General features: G+C 44.1%; 1 protein-coding gene across 2 annotated transcripts; it reads left to right on the top strand.

Moving 5' to 3' along the window:
- The first annotated feature begins 76 nt into the window (after positions 1-76).
- masp1 (mannan-binding lectin serine peptidase 1) lies at positions 77-14,128 on the top strand. Of its 2 annotated transcripts, XM_035386194.1 has the most exons (11): positions 77-218; positions 864-1,086; positions 5,203-5,380; positions 5,646-5,777; positions 6,914-7,110; positions 8,324-8,471; positions 8,636-8,754; positions 9,135-9,213; positions 11,582-11,719; positions 11,794-11,868; positions 12,452-14,128. In XM_035386194.1, the coding sequence occupies exons 1-11, from the start codon at positions 211-213 to the stop codon at positions 13,318-13,320; spliced, it is 2,166 nt and encodes a 721-aa protein (XP_035242085.1). In that variant the 5' UTR covers positions 77-210; the 3' UTR covers positions 13,321-14,128. The 2 variants fall into 2 exon arrangements, with proteins under 2 accessions (XP_035242085.1, XP_035242086.1); XM_035386195.1 differs by lacking the exons at positions 11,582-11,719; positions 11,794-11,868; positions 12,452-14,128 and adding an exon at positions 9,990-10,360 and having other exon boundaries at positions 80-218.
- Positions 14,129-15,665: the final 1,537 nt, after the last annotated feature.

Genomic DNA, 15,665 nt, shown 5'->3' with positions numbered 1-15,665 from the left:
TACTTTGTATTTACTTCAAATAAAATGTGGCTTATGTAAGTCGGAACAAACAAGAACGTACACCCAAGCTCTTGCCGTCTCTCAGCTGTAAACACTGCCTCAGCGAATCATTGAAATGTGACGTGAATTGTGAATGCGAGTGCACGCGGGGATCTAGGAATACAAAGAGTTCCTCACTTAGAGAACTGGGAAGCCGTCGCAACTTCTACAATGATGGGGTGAGTAGCCTATTTTACCTTACTTTTATAACACAGAAGTAGTTTATTACATTTTAAAAACAAAATGTTTTGTTAAATGTTTTAGATTATCCTAAGAAATTGTATGTTTATTTATAATCAATATGTATTTGTTTAAATCGTATAAATGTCATATATATCAAACGATAAAGACATACACTCTGACAGACTGCATTTACGGTAATGTTCTGCTTGAACATAAAAGTTGCTTTATGAACGCAACTGTGAGGTGAAAACAAGAATGAGTGAGTGGGTTGAACTTGGAATCTTCTCCCTGAGTCTCGCGGACGAAGGAAAGTAACAGTCTACCGGCAATCAATAGCTTCCTAATTAAGCTTAGGTTAGATTTAGTGAGACACGATGGAAGATTGGTGGTTGAAACCACTTCTGTCCACACATGTCCAGGTTAGTGAGAAGCTCCATGTCGGCCCTGCATTCAATGGATTACTTCAATGGATTATAAATTGATACAATGTAAAATGCTATTTAAAAGTTGTAAAAGTGTAAGTTACAGGCAGGCTAAATGCCTGTAATGTAATAATGTAATGTAATGGATTAATTTATTCGTGTGTTTAAATTATTGAAAGAATTGCAGTTAAGACAAATTGCTGTTGTCCCCTTGCACAGAGTCCTGGGCGTCCTACTGCTGGCTCTGGCCTTGCATGAAGCACAAGGAGCCAACCTGACTGACATGTATGGTACCCTGCATTCCCCCAACTACCCAGAATCTTATGAAAAAGAAGTGGAGGTCACATGGAATATCAGCGTCCCCGATGGATTTCAAATAAAACTTTATTTCATACATTTTGATTTGGAGCCTTCCTACCTCTGTGAATATGACTATGTAAAGGTAAGAGGTCACATCCCATGGTCTCACCTGTACCTGGATAACAGCAGTAGCTCTACACAGTACAGTTTGCTATACAGTAGTGGTATTTACACTTGCCCTCAGAAGGTCAGTATGTCCAGGTTTATTGTTACTCAGCACTTAATTGATTAATTAAAACTTTTAAGTCATCTTGTCTGGTGTTTTGGGTATAAAATCAAGGTTATTTTAACAAAAACCCACAACTCTGCTCTTCCCAAATGCAAGAGTCAGTATTTCAGATTGCAGCTGATGTTTGGAAGTGAAAGGAGAGATGGTGTGCCAGCAATCTGGGTTGAAGAATGTAGTGGTGGGGGTTTGGGGTTTGGAGGGGGGGTCTATGGGTTGGATTGGGGGTGTGTGTGGTCTCTGTGAATCATTCACTCCTGCTGATAACAGTCTGATAACAGAGTCTGTGTTCACGAGTCTCCATGTCCTGCAGGTCAGTAACCTCAGTAGCATCAGCTGGCCAGTTGGCCAGCACAGCACCCAGAACATGGCCCAGCTGAGCAAGAATATAATTTATCTTGCTCTCCAAACAGGTGCACAGAGGTTATATGAGAGAACCATTGTTGTTGAAGTAACGTCTTATTCATAAATAGTTAGTGCTCCCTAAATTTAAAGTCACGTGATGCCGTATGTCCGTATCTTGAAGGATCATTGTGAAAAATGCAAATATTTCATGCAGTTAGAGTCCAAATGGATGTGGATTTTTAGAGGGTGCCATTTGCCAGGGTAAAGCTCCATTGTGCCAGTGTGTGGTTGGGGAGGTGCCAAGTCCCCATCTCTGATCTGAGGCAAATAGGCATGGGAGTTCTTACAGACATTTTGATACCTCACTGTGTGATTACCATAGCAACAAAACAATGATGTGGGATGACCTAGCTGACTGAATCGCAAGGCATTGTGTGCGGAATCACACTGGTCCATCAGAACTGTCCAAACAAAAGTGCACTGAGGACAGAGCTACACCTTTACTTTAGGGCAAACCAGACTCCCAATGCATCAGGGGTAGAATTACTGACAATTTTTTTTCCTATTCTAAAGAGTAATTTTCTTGTTAACGTTCTGCATGTTCGGGCACAATGTAATTCTATAAGTACATTACCTGAGACTGGAGGGGATTGTTGCTGGTTTTTGTTTCTGAAATAAGTGGGGCACATCAGGGTAGAGTATCAGAGCTCCAGCACTTTCAGCTCGGTGCGCTGTGCAGTTGAACGCTGGGTACATCTGGGGAGCAGGACGAGCTGCAGGAGGTGCACAGAACCTCGGGGGGTCACCCAGAAGCATATTCATATTCTAATGCCCCACCGAGCTGTAGGGCAGCCAGAGCGGGGCAGCTGGCAGACACAATGGGCACAGATGGGGGGATGGGGGCAAACAGATGACTGCATTCCCACAGTTTCTTCACTGACACCTGACGCGCTCAACACTGACACAGCCACTGACACACTCAACACTGACACACAGTCACTGACACACTCAGCAGTGACACACAGACACTGACACACTCAACATTGACACACAGTCACTGACACACTCCACACTGACACACAGTCACTGACACACTCAACATTGACACACAGTCACTGACACATTCAACACTGACACACAGTCACTGACACATTCACTAGAACAACATGCAGTTGTGAGACATGCATGACACACACATACTTGCATGCATACACATACATACAAATAGAAATATCATGGGTGGAGCTCTTGAGGTGCCAGGCAGGAAAGAAGCAAGCACAGATGACCGTTAATCAGAAGCAGTAGTGTACATTAGGTGCAGACTCATACTCTGCTGCACAGCCCTCATGGGAGCATGCAGTTCATGGAGGAAGTCTTTTGTTTGTGCGTAATAAGAAGTCTGGGCGTCTTTATTCGGCCCTCCCCCACTCAGCTCAGTAGCCCCAACTCCACCCCCACCTCATACGAACAATAGTACCTTTTTTCTCACACTGCCCATCGCTGTCAGTCTCAGAGAGCTCAGTGTTGGGGGGTCTGTTCTCACTGCATTTACATAAAGTTGCAAGGTCGACTTTTTTATCTGAAATAATTCCCATAGGCCGTCCTTGCTTAGAGAAATAGCTGTAGGTCTTACTAGGGTCAGCTGCTTAAACTTGTTTGTTAGTACAAGCATGCCTGTGATTTAACTTATACTGCATGTTTGACCTGGGAGTGTGGTTTACTAGGCTGCAAATAGGCTTGCAGACTGCAAATCAGTTTTGCTCATTGTATTTATGTAAACTCATTGCGCACTCTTGATGAGAGAAAACCTTTTTAACCTATGAGGATTGGATTTTCTAAGCAATTAACTCCACTATATATATAAATTTAAGTATACTCCTGGTTATATGATTACCAGAGCATTATTAGTCACTATACTATGACTGTTTACAAGGACATGAGTTGTGTGATTTATGTATTGATATTCTACATGTAGAATCCTAAAGATTCAGCAGCAATCTGTGAACCAATCGGAGAAATACAGTTGGGCTACCAATGGCATTGGTATTTGAGGTGAGGGGTATTTCCACACAGGAAAGTAATCTTCAAACAAACAACAGTGTAGAAATTACTGGGCAAGGTGTTGTCCTGAACTGAAGTAAAAAATAAATAGAAAATTTGCAGGGGGAGATTCATGACAATTTTCCTGTCTCTTTGTCTACTATTCACAAATGAATGTATAACCAGGAATCAATTAAAAACCTCTCCTGCTCTGGAGTGTTAATTTTGGATTGGCATATCACGTTATAAAATTGTGTGAACTTTCATGTTGTTATGTTTGGTTAAATTTAGCTTTGGATGCCTAAGTGTTTTCAGCAGGGTGCTGGTATTGTTAGGATGCATCCCAGGGTTCACTGACTCTGTCACTGTAAACTCAATGCATGGGAAGCAGATAAGAGAGGCATCTGTGGAGCATGCAAGTCCTGAAGCCCCTCCACAACCTCTTCTCTCTTTCCTTCTCTCTCTCAGACCCCTTTCCAGGCTTCAGTGTATATTTGGGTTTGGCTCACCCATTCCCATGTCCAAGAATGACTGACATTTTATGATATAAGGATACCAACAACTGCAGGTTTTAACAGCAAACAAGTCACTGTCACCAAGGTGACAGAATCAAAAAATGAGGAATGTTTTCAGGGGTGGCAAAAGCATGAGATTTTATTTAAAGCTACGAACCAGATTGATAGAAATAGTTGGTGGCGTTGTCCTGAAGAGTCAATATAAATGATGCATATTCTTACATTTAGCACCCTGAAGCATTAACCTCCTACTTTATCGTTCCCCAGTCTATATAGACCAGAGCGCTCCATCTGAGGGAGAGACTGGAGTGGGGTTCTGTGTGTAGTCATGCTCTGAGGCACACAGCCCCAGAAGAAGGGTCTGAGCGGAGTCATGACTTCAGACTGAGAGGAAAGGCAAGCTTATGTTCTTTAGCAGGGCATTCACATAAATTGGAGCATGTGATTAGTCTGCTCCCCTGCTTTGTCCTGCCTGAGAAGTTTGTAGAGACTGGTGGTAGCAGACAGATGATCCAGGAAAAACTCTGACTGGCCTACACGTGATAGGCTATCAGATTTTGTATGAATGTCAGATGTTGGCAGTACCAACAGAAACATCATACAGTTCAGAGAAAAACATATTCAGGAGTCATCATCATTGTGTGTCACAGGTGTTAACTTTCTGTTATCAAACATCAGTAAATAAAGTGGTTCTCTCCACAGACTATTTAATATAATTTTCTGACAAGAAGGACACAGGGAGTATGTATAAAAAGTGCTGTAATTTCTAAATGTATAAATCCCCTTGAATAAAACTTGAAAATCTGCTCTTTAACCACATGTGAATTGTTTAAATCTAAAATTGTGGAGTACAGCCCCAAATCAATGAAAATACAGAGCCAAATCATGAAAAAAATGTGTTTATCCCAAACACTATGGAGCTTGTCGTATCTACTGTATGTCCATACCTTTGTTTTATTTTTCATTTTGCGGCTTCCTTGAAAGCTTGTTCCCCTTTAAAACTCCGTGATTGTGATAGACCCTGACACATGCATTGGTTATGTTCCTGTGAGTGTTATGTTCCACCCTGCAGGTGGAGGCGGAGCAGGAAGTGCTGGCCACGTTCTGTGGGAGGGAGGAGACGGACACAGAGCAGGTCCCAGGAGATCAGGTCATCACCTCCCCCAGGAACGTGCTGAGCGTCACCTTCAGATCGGACTTCTCCAACGAGGAGCGCTTCTCCGGCTTTGAGGCCCATTACAGCGCAGTGGGTGAGGCCCAGAACCTGCTCCAGGGACACCAAACACCAGCTCCCCCCCCCCCCCCCCCCCAAACAACACTGTGCTGTCCCCTAAAGTACAGCATCCACTCTCACCTTGCACCACTCCCACCTCCCAAAATCACTTCCTAACTTAAAATAGCAAAATAAAACAGTAAGCCAAACAGCTTCATACATACATCTTGTGAAATGGTTGATGTACCCATGTGCATGTAATGCAGACAGCTATACACAGTTGGGGCCCTTTCCTCCTGCAGATGTGGATGAGTGTCGGGACAGGAACGACGAGGACCTAGCCTGTGACCACTACTGCCACAACTACATTGGGGGCTACTACTGCTCCTGTCGCTATGGTTACGTGCTGCACTCCGACAACAGGACTTGTAGAGGTATACCTGCTAATGAAATAAAATAGTATACTTGAGCATATGTTAAGTATTATTATATATATATAAGTTTTCATTTCATCGTACCTCAAGTGTTTTAAAGTATAAAATAATACACTTGAAGCATACTTCACTTGTGTACGCAAACCACACTGCCAAATGCTGAACAAAAGAGTAGCTCATTTTAACCGGCTCTATACTGCATTTATCCAGCTGTGAGCAGTAACTGCATCATAAGCACCATGCGTGCTGTGCAGCAGCTTCATACTCCATAGCGATCTCTCCTGTGATAACGGTCTAGCCATGCATTAATCTATGTGTGTCTGTGTGTTGTGACTGAGTGTATGTGTGTGAGTGTGTCTGATATCTCGCTGTTTGTGTGCTATAGCCTTGTATATAAGGACTGTGGTGCAGGGGCAGTATAGCCTGCTCTGTGTCTCTATTGGCCCCTGTTTCACTGATAGCAGCTGGAACTGGTTGTAAATATTTGTGTTAAAGTCCGAACTGTGGAAAATGTCCATGAGGTTCAGATAGGAGCTATGAGCCTTCTGAGGGAGCCTGTCTGCTACAGTCACTGCTCTCCCCATGGGACCAGCTTATGTTGTATGGTGTGTGTGTGTGTGTGTGTATGCACGCATGTGTCTGTGTGTGTGTGTGCGCGCGTGTGTGGGCATTGCTTATTTTATGCTATTTCTGTTTGAGTAATTTTTGTGTGTGCTTAATGTTGTGCACATGTATGTGCAATGATTATGGCATTATGGTTTGTGGCATGATTGTGGTATCTGAATTCAGAGAGGAGAGCTTAAGGTGGAATACGTTTCGCATCCAGTGTTTTTCATAAAAGTGTTTGTAATTAAGAATGGTAATTGACTATGGAAATGATATGTAAATACAGGCAAATGGATTTGTTTGGGTCAAGTAGTTTAGAGAACTCTGGGACAACTATATTACCCCTTATGAAAATTCTCCATCTCACAGTTTGTTGCATGCTGTGTGTGTGTGTGTGTGTGTGTGTGTGTGTGTGTGTGTGTGTGTGTGTGTGCGTGCGTGCGTGCGTGTGTGTGTGTGCGTGTGTGTGTGTGTGTGTGTGTGTGTGTGTGTGTGTGTGTGTGTATATATGTGTGTGTGTGCGTCTGCAGTGGAGTGCAGTGACAGTGTGTTCACAGAGAGGACGGGGGTTCTGTCCAGCTCAGACTACCCCAGGTCTTATCCCAAGAGCTCTGACTGCCTTTACCGCATTGAGCTGGAGGAGGGCTTCCAGGTCAACCTGGAGTTTGACGATACCTTTGACATCGAAGACCACCCTGAGGTCACATGTCCCTATGACTACATAAAGGTGAGCTGGGCGCTATACACACCTAAAACACCTATGCATGATTGTGTAATCATGAGGTCATAAAATCATACGCAGATTCATGTTTACTCGTACACGTATTGGTAAGCTATAGAGAACTAGTGGAGTATAATGTAGAACATTATGGTCCCATATGTCATTAGTGTTTTATAAAAGCTGAAATGTGAAAAGAGTTGAGGAATCTGTATAAGCCTGAAAATCTGTGCATAATCTCTCAAGTGTTGCATCATCAGCTAGATTACTCCTTTTCCTTGTCGAGGCTTATAAATAACTTCTGCCAAAACATTAATTTTCAACATCACAGCTAATAACTGCTCCACAGAGCCGGACAAACAAGGTCAAATGACTTTCCGCTTTTGTGAAATTTGGAGCTCTAGTGTATTTAAAGGTGAGAGAAACCGTAGCAAGATGACTAAGCTGGAGCTATTCCCCGTAGGGGGACACACCAGAAGTTGACTGTTTTAGCAAGCTCAAAATATGAAGGATGCTAAAGCTTGAAAGCAGAAGGCAGGACAAGTTGGTAAATAACACCTCAGAGAACTACTTGCATTCCAGGCCTCGCCCCCTGTTTCTAGAAGGATTTTTGGGTCAGACTGGGTCACGTCCTGGCCCACGGCGTCCCACTCTTCCACTGCTCAGCCGTGAAATACCACGACGCTCTAATCTCCACGACTGCTGCTGAAACACAATCGTTCACAGGCATAAACGGTCCTGTCCTCAGCGGTTAGATCTTATGATGACCTCACAAAGATCTCAAATCTACCTTGACTCTTTTATAGATATATGCAAGCCATTTCTCTATTTTTTTATTGATCAATTTTAACTAAATTTTGATATATGGGTTGTTTGTTTAAAAAACAAAATCTTGAGTGGTGTTTTTTTTTATAGGCCTTCAAGGCTACGAGCTGCAATCTGCACTGGCATGGTCACAAATCAGATTGCTACACACACACTGCTACTACACTGAAACGTAGTAGTACTCAGCACTGAAATGCTACTGTGTGATTTCATTAATGAAGCAATTTTTTCAATACTTAATGTCCATATTGAGCACCTTTGTTTGTTTTTTAAACTAAGGCAGTAATGGCAGTGAAGGAGAAGATAGCAGTGATGGTGATAGTGGGACAATGCTGATGCTCGTAGTGAGGGCTGTGATGATGGTGGACGTGATGCTGATGATGAGTTTGGATTGCAGATCCAGGCAGGGCAGAGGGAATTTGGGCCACTGTGCGGTGACCGTTCCCCTGGCCGCATCCAGACGGGAAGCAACAGCGTCCAGATTCTCTTCCACAGTGACAACTCCGGGGAGAACGTGGGCTGGAGGCTGTCCTACACCGCTGTGGGTGAGTGCGTTCCCCGTGTCTCAGCGAGAAGGAAAGCAACATGGCTTAAAGTCAGCTATGCCATGAATAAGGTTGTCTGCTGGCCCTAATTCCTCCAGCGCTGAGTTGGCGGTGAAGACAGAGCAAGGTTAAACTCGCTGTTCAACATAACTTCTTTTTTACAGGAAGTCAGTGCCAAGTCCTACAACCCCCAGAAAATGGGCAGCTAGAGCCTGTTCAACCACAGTACACCTTTAAAGACCACGTCCTTGTGACCTGCAACCATGGATACAAAGTGTTCAAGGTGAGACAGGGATGTGGTGCTGTTCTAAAACTGGCTAAGCATTAATTGGCGATAAGGCCTTACTGTAATCCGGGCACAACTGTGACACCAGAGTGCCAGGAGTCTATTAACAGTGTTAAAACCACAGGCCTGAGGTTCCATTTGACAGTATGCAGAGCCAGGAATATCTGTCCCCCAGAGTCTGTTTTGCATAAGGAGCTGTGGGTTTGTACAGGGCTAGGTATTTTGAACCCCCAGTTGGATACGCAAACTGTATAGTCATGACTGTTTCTCCTTCAAATTCAAGATGGTCTCCTACACATGTTCAATTGATTCAGAACTTTTCTCTCTTTCTCTTGTGGATTAATACCTTTGAATGACTGACTGCTCTGATTTTATAGGATGATGAAGAACTGGAACACTATCAAATTGTGTGTGAAAAAGGTGGTTCATGGAGCAGCACAGTGCCGACTTGTAAAAGTAAGAAGCACTGTAATTTCTCTTTTAGTTTGTGGACTTGCGAAGTTTGAAATGGAACAGATGCTATCCTTTTTATTTATGACTAAGTTACAACCAAGTACCAAGGCTAAATTTGGTACTGCCAGCTACCAAGGCTACATGGATGATTTGAAGTTATTGCTGCTGTAGGTACGAATGCCATTACGTCTAAGAACAAATGCTAAAATATAACAATTATATTCTTTAAAAAAGTAATTCCACATTTGAAGTTTTGTACATAACAAGGCCGACACCAAAGTTTCCCAAATATAACCAATAACTTTATTTTACAAACCATACGGAATAACAAAAATAGCTGCAAAACATAAGGTAAAATCAGGACATGGCCGTGGTCGAGAGGTGAGGAGAAAAAGCCCCCCTTTTTGAGAAGCCGACTCCAGGCTTCTTAAAAGGGCACCGCAACAGGTGCTATCAATTACCTGTAACGAGACAAAAGCATGTGTCCAAACGGCCAGCGCCCCCACCTGAGGCGGAGGGACGTAACAAATGCATATTGAGAAACAAAACATTTTGTATTTGAAGTATTTTCCCCTGTTGAGCTGGCACAATTGATGTTTGTGGCTCCAGACTAACAAGCTAGTGCTAATTGTGGGACTAAGATGGCGAAATATGGAGAGTGGTAAACATACATATTCATATACTGGTGCTTCTGTTCGCACATATATATATATATATATATCAATGCTCAGTGCTCTGTCTCCTCCTTCTTTCTCTTCCTCCCATCCACTGGTTTCCAGAAACGGATTCGCAGAAGAGTCGACGATCATTGCCCAGCATCTTAAGCAACCAGATTCTCTACTAATGCTGTGCAGGGGAGAGGGGTGGACTAAAACAGCAGGGTCCTCTGGTCCGATTTGTGCATTTTGAGACAGTATGAGAAGCTTAGAGCTTTCTTTGTGGATCATCATCACAGTAGTTGATAAAAGTGAAGCATACTGGTGCATTGCTCCTTGACCCCTGTCCCTTGTGCCCTGTACCCAGAACCCATCACCTTACTGCCTGTACCCTATAGCTTTGCTCTGCTCAGTACCTGCGCTGTAGTGGAAGCTACTGTTCCATCCATCACTCTCCACTGCAATTAAAATAAACACACTGCTGCTTTACCCTATCGGCACAGTCTGGGCTGAAGTCTGTCACTGGGTGTACATGTGTGTGTGTGCGTGTAGGCTTGTGCTGTTAACTGTGCTGGTCTCACTTTATATCACTGGAAGACACCTCAGAAATGAGTGAACAGGAGAATTTGCTCTCCTGGTTAAATGCACGCAGTACGCTGGCATACAGTCACAGAGCAGGAGGCTGTGCACTGTGGAAGGAAAGAGCGCTCTTAGGCCAAACACAGTTTGTGCTCTGGAAGTGAGGTATGATTCACTACCTTTTGCATCAGTCTGTCTCCTTCCGATCTCCCATCTCATCGTTCCACATTTGATTTCAGCATCCCATCCGATCACCAAAATATTTCTAGCTTATACGTAAATTGTAGAAATCAAATCATTATGTTTCATTTACATCCCATGCCGTAGAGCATGCTTTTCTGTATCCTAAATCAAATGTCTTTGCTGTATCCCAAATCGCTCCCATAGGCTACTTGCACAAAAAACTTTATCAGCACCTAAGCTGCATTAGGGCAATCTGCATTGTGTACTGAAGTTAGCAAAATGTTTACGAACAGGAAGTTTGAGAAAAGTCTCAAGTTAGTTGTGTTTTATGATTTTGAGGATGAAGACTTTTGAAGACTGCTGCCCAATAAATCTTTTCCTAACTTTGTCTATAAACTAGAGACAATTGTAAATGTACCATGACAGTGTTTCTAATTCCTGGAGGAATATTGACCAAATTAACCAAATATTTATTCATTATGCTTTTTCAGCAAGTGTGCTCAAAGGAATTTTGTGATGCCCTTTGTGCAAGTAGCCTTATTATGTCAGAAACTGATGTTAATTTCATCTTAATGTGAACATCCGCTGTATGTGTGTACATTTATGTTAATGTTACTAATCCTGCACTGAATTAATTAATAAACTAGTGTTTTAATGGATACTCTGTGTATGACATCGCTCACTTACTGCTGGCAGATTAATTTAAGTGAGTTTGCTGAATGTTTTAATAGTTATTATTATTATTATTATTATTATTATTATTACTGTATAAGAAGTACAAATAAGAAGGGGATTTTACATATTATTACAGCTTATTGCTTGTTTAGGCATCAGTGTGTGGTGAGTCAGAAATTTGGGGAACAGTCCTTGTGTTCTGATACTCATGTATTATATCCTCTCTGTCTCTCTCTCTCTGTCTTGCCCTCTCTCTCCTCTCTTTGTGTCTCTCTCAGTGGTAGACTGTGGTGCTCCAGAGGAGATTGAAAATGGGACAGTGACATTTGAAGGCCCCAGCAACAGTACCTTGCTTGGTTCAAGGATCCAGTACTCCTGCACTAACCCGCTCCACCACCTGTACCCCAGCGGCAACAGTAGGAATCTCTCTGCTCATGTTTACAGCACTGCCTCCATATCTGCATCACTCTTACTGTCCCTCGTCCTGCAGGCACCTACACCTGCACAGAGGCAGGGGTCTGGACCAGCGAAGAGCTCGGCACCAAACTGCCGTCCTGTCAGCCAGGTGCGCGCTGTCCTGTCACATGGGTGTGAGCATGTGACATGGTCCAAAATGTTGTTTTTTTGTGGAGTGCCAAATTGCATTGTTGAATTTAAAAAATACAGTGTTTCAAGCAAAGCAATACTTTTTATACTTTATGAAACATGTTGCTGCATATACGTATGTCATCACAAAATCATGCCAAAATAATTAATTCATGAGTAATTGATTCATCATTCATTATTTGATTAGTTTTATTATTATGTGTAATATCTTAGTCTTTAATATTATTGCTGATTTGATTTACCCTCGGACAGTTACACTCCTGCACTTTAAAATGGTGAGAAGCCCTGAATTTATCAGGAAGCAGCATAAACACTTTTGTGGGCCCATAATGGAGAAAGTGTAAACGTACAGAACATATGTCTGCATTCATAGAAAACATTGCCTTTAGACACCCACAGCAAACCTTACACTGCGTCCTGCACTCATAAACTCGCTCTCCATGTATATTTTCCTGTGTTGATGCTCACATTTGAGTGTGTGAGGGTGAGACAGTGTGAATGTGTTTGAGAGTTCAGGGGTGTGTGTGTGTGTGTGTTTGCAGTGTGTGGAGAGCCGGGGCAGGCGTTCCCGGCCCTGCAGAAGCGCATTGTGGGGGGGCGGAGCGCGGTGCCCGGCCTGTTCCCCTGGCAGGCGCTGCTCATGGTGGAGGACGTGTCCCGCGTCCCAGAAGGCCGCTGGTTCGGCAGTGGGGCGCTGCTGTCGGAGTCCTGGGTGCTGACGGCCGCCCACGTGCTGCGCTCCCACCGCCGCGACGCCAGCGTGGTGCCCGTCTCGCCCGAGCACATCCGCGTCTACCTGGGCCTGCACGACATCCGCACAAAGCACCTGGCCGTCAACCGCACGGTGGAGCGCGTGCTCCTCCACCCGCGCTTCGACCCGCGCAACTACAACAACGACATCGCCCTGGTGAAGCTGAGCCAGCGCGTGGACCTCAGCGGCCTGGCCCTGCCCGTGTGCCTGCCCCCCCCCGGCCAGGACAGCTCCCTCCCCCTGCCCAACACGCTGGGCCTGGTGGCGGGCTGGGGCATCTCCAACCCCAACGTCTCCACGGACGACACCACCGCGTCCGACCTGGGCGATCGCTCGGACGTCCTGCAGTACGTGAAGCTGCCGGTGGTGGATCAGGAGGAGTGCCGGTCCAGCTACGCGTCTCGCTACCGGAAGTACAACATCACAGAGAACATGTTCTGCGCAGGCTACTACGAAGGGGGGCGAGACACCTGCCTGGGGGATAGTGGGGGGGCGTTTGTGATGGAGGACCCCCACACGGGGAGGTGGGTCGCCCAAGGCCTGGTGTCCTGGGGGGGTCCAGAGAAGTGTGGCAGCCAGCGCGTCTATGGCGTCTATACCAGAGTTTCAAACTACATGCCCTGGCTGCAGAACCACCTGGACTCAGACAGCCAGCGGTGAGAGATACAGAAGGCTCCAGCCCCCATAATGCTCTGCTCTGTCTCACTGCACTCCAGCCCCCATAGTGCTGTGCTCTGTCTCACTGCACTCCAGCCCCCAAAGTGATCTGCTCTGTCTCACTGCACTCCAGCTCCTGTAGTGCTCTGCTCTGTCTCACTGCACTCCAGACCCCATAGTGCTCTGCTCTGTCTCACTGCACTCCAGTCCCCATAGTGCTCTGCTCTGTCTGACTGCACTCCAGTCCCCATAGTGCTCTGCTCTGTCTCACTGCACTCCAGACCCCATAGTGCTCTGCTCTGTCTCACTGCACTCCAGACCCCATAGTGCACTGCTCTGTCTCACCACACAGCCCCCAAGGTGCTCTGCTCTGTCTCACTGCACTCCAGTTCTCATAGTGCTCTGCTCTGTCTCACTTTGCTCCAACCCGTACTGTATTGGTTAGCCATTACACTTTACACTTACACAGTTACTCTTTTTTGTTCCCTCCCACATTTGAGTAAAAGCTCCTCCCTTTTTCCACTCTATCCCATCCAGTATTGTGCTCCTCCCTCGTACTCCTTTCACACCGTGATTTGGCCCCACCCTCTTGTGGTCAGTCACTCCTGTTATACTGCCCAGAGTGGCAGGCATTGTAATCACTGCAGTCTTCTTAAAAGAGGTCAGCATGTATTTCTGTAGTCTACTTTAATACTCTTGTGTTTGGCTCATTTGTTTATTTAGTACTCATTTTTATATTGTTACTGCAGTTTCGTACGTGAGTTATTACGATTAGTTGCTCATTGAAAAATAAAGCCTTTTTTTCAGTAAAGTTTGTGTTGAGGTGACTTTGTGCTATGCATGCAGTTTAACTGAGAAACACTACAGGGACCAGCATAGAGATACTGTGCCCATGTGCTGAGGCTTACAGAGAGAAACCAGGTGAGAACTCTGCCAGGATGCCGGTGAGTGTTTTACACAGTACTGTTTCTGTGGTCTGTGTGACCTCATGGTCTGTTTTCTGAGGAGAGGATGTGGTATGCAGGCCATGGTGTGATTGGTCACATGACTGTGGCTGTCCATACAGAAGATCTAAATTAAGCCGTTATATCAGATAGATTTTCAGCTTTAATAAAATGAAAAAAACAATTTGTCAAAGAGTGAAAACGGTGCTAATTTGAGGATGTTGTAACACTTTAGGAATGCTGGAGCTAATGTGGTGTTCAAGCTGAGGAGGCTGCACAGAGAGAATTATTAGCTAATTATGTCACTCACTGACTTTCATCATGTTTTATATGTATATTTTTATTGTATAGTGCCTTGATTATTCAGAACATTCTGTCATGCAATGCTGTAACTTATGAATGTGATTTAATTGGCATTCACTTTATCTTGATTGGCATCACACATCCTTCTGTCCGTCTATCTTCTGTTCTCTCTTTCCCTCTCGCTCTGCAGTACGTAATGTCCACACACGCTCTCCATTAGAGAATACTATAGTGCCCCCTGCTGGCCATTAAGAAAAAGGTAGAACTGTTCCCTCAGATAGATATGAATCTGAGCCAGCAAAAAGAGTCTATAAAAATACAGGAAAGTTGTTCTTTGTAGCAGATCTTTTGTACATATTCATAAAACATGTGTGCTGTTGTTTCCAGTGTACTCTGTGTACTGCGTGTTCCAAGTGAGGAAGAGATACACAGAGAGATGGATTCACACCTAATTCATGGCTAGCATCACAAGGACAGCTGTCTGTTCCCTTGTATGACTTATTCTGGACTTATTCTGTTTGATACTGGGAGAAACTGTGAACAACATTTCAACTGCATATTAATAAATGCCTTTGCATTGTATTGACCAGATACACCTGCATTTCATTCTGTAATTTATTTTCAGTACTATAAATATATCAAGCTCATTTAAATGAAACTGTAATCCAGTATACCAAACACAATTATTTCACAACCAGACACTCAAAAAACAATTAATTTACACTTCAGACCACAGACTCACAATAAGTAAAACCTGTTTTTGCAACATGATAATAGCTCCGTCACTACTTCTGACATAAGATTAATTCTATCACCCTAAGACAGAATTTTAATTGTGTTCAGGACAGTACGTTACTGTATTATGCAGTATAATAAAGTCAGGAAAGTACATGTCAGCATTATTGCATACAGTTTTTTTGGTCCTTTCTCTGCATTTAACTAAAATATTTGGAATCGGCTCAATTGCCTTTACTTTAACTTTGACATGGACCAATACACATCAGACCTGAAGCCTAAACATGAGGCCAAAGAATGGCATGGCTGTGTGCCAGTGGTAGAGGTGTGGTCACAACGTGCATGTTCAATGTGAGAGACAGACAA

The sequence above is a fragment of the Anguilla anguilla genome, chromosome 12 (assembly GCF_013347855.1).
Source record: "Anguilla anguilla isolate fAngAng1 chromosome 12, fAngAng1.pri, whole genome shotgun sequence".
Classification (NCBI taxonomy): Eukaryota; Metazoa; Chordata; class Actinopteri; order Anguilliformes; family Anguillidae; genus Anguilla; species Anguilla anguilla.
This window is presented reverse-complemented; position numbering and strand designations above follow the sequence as displayed.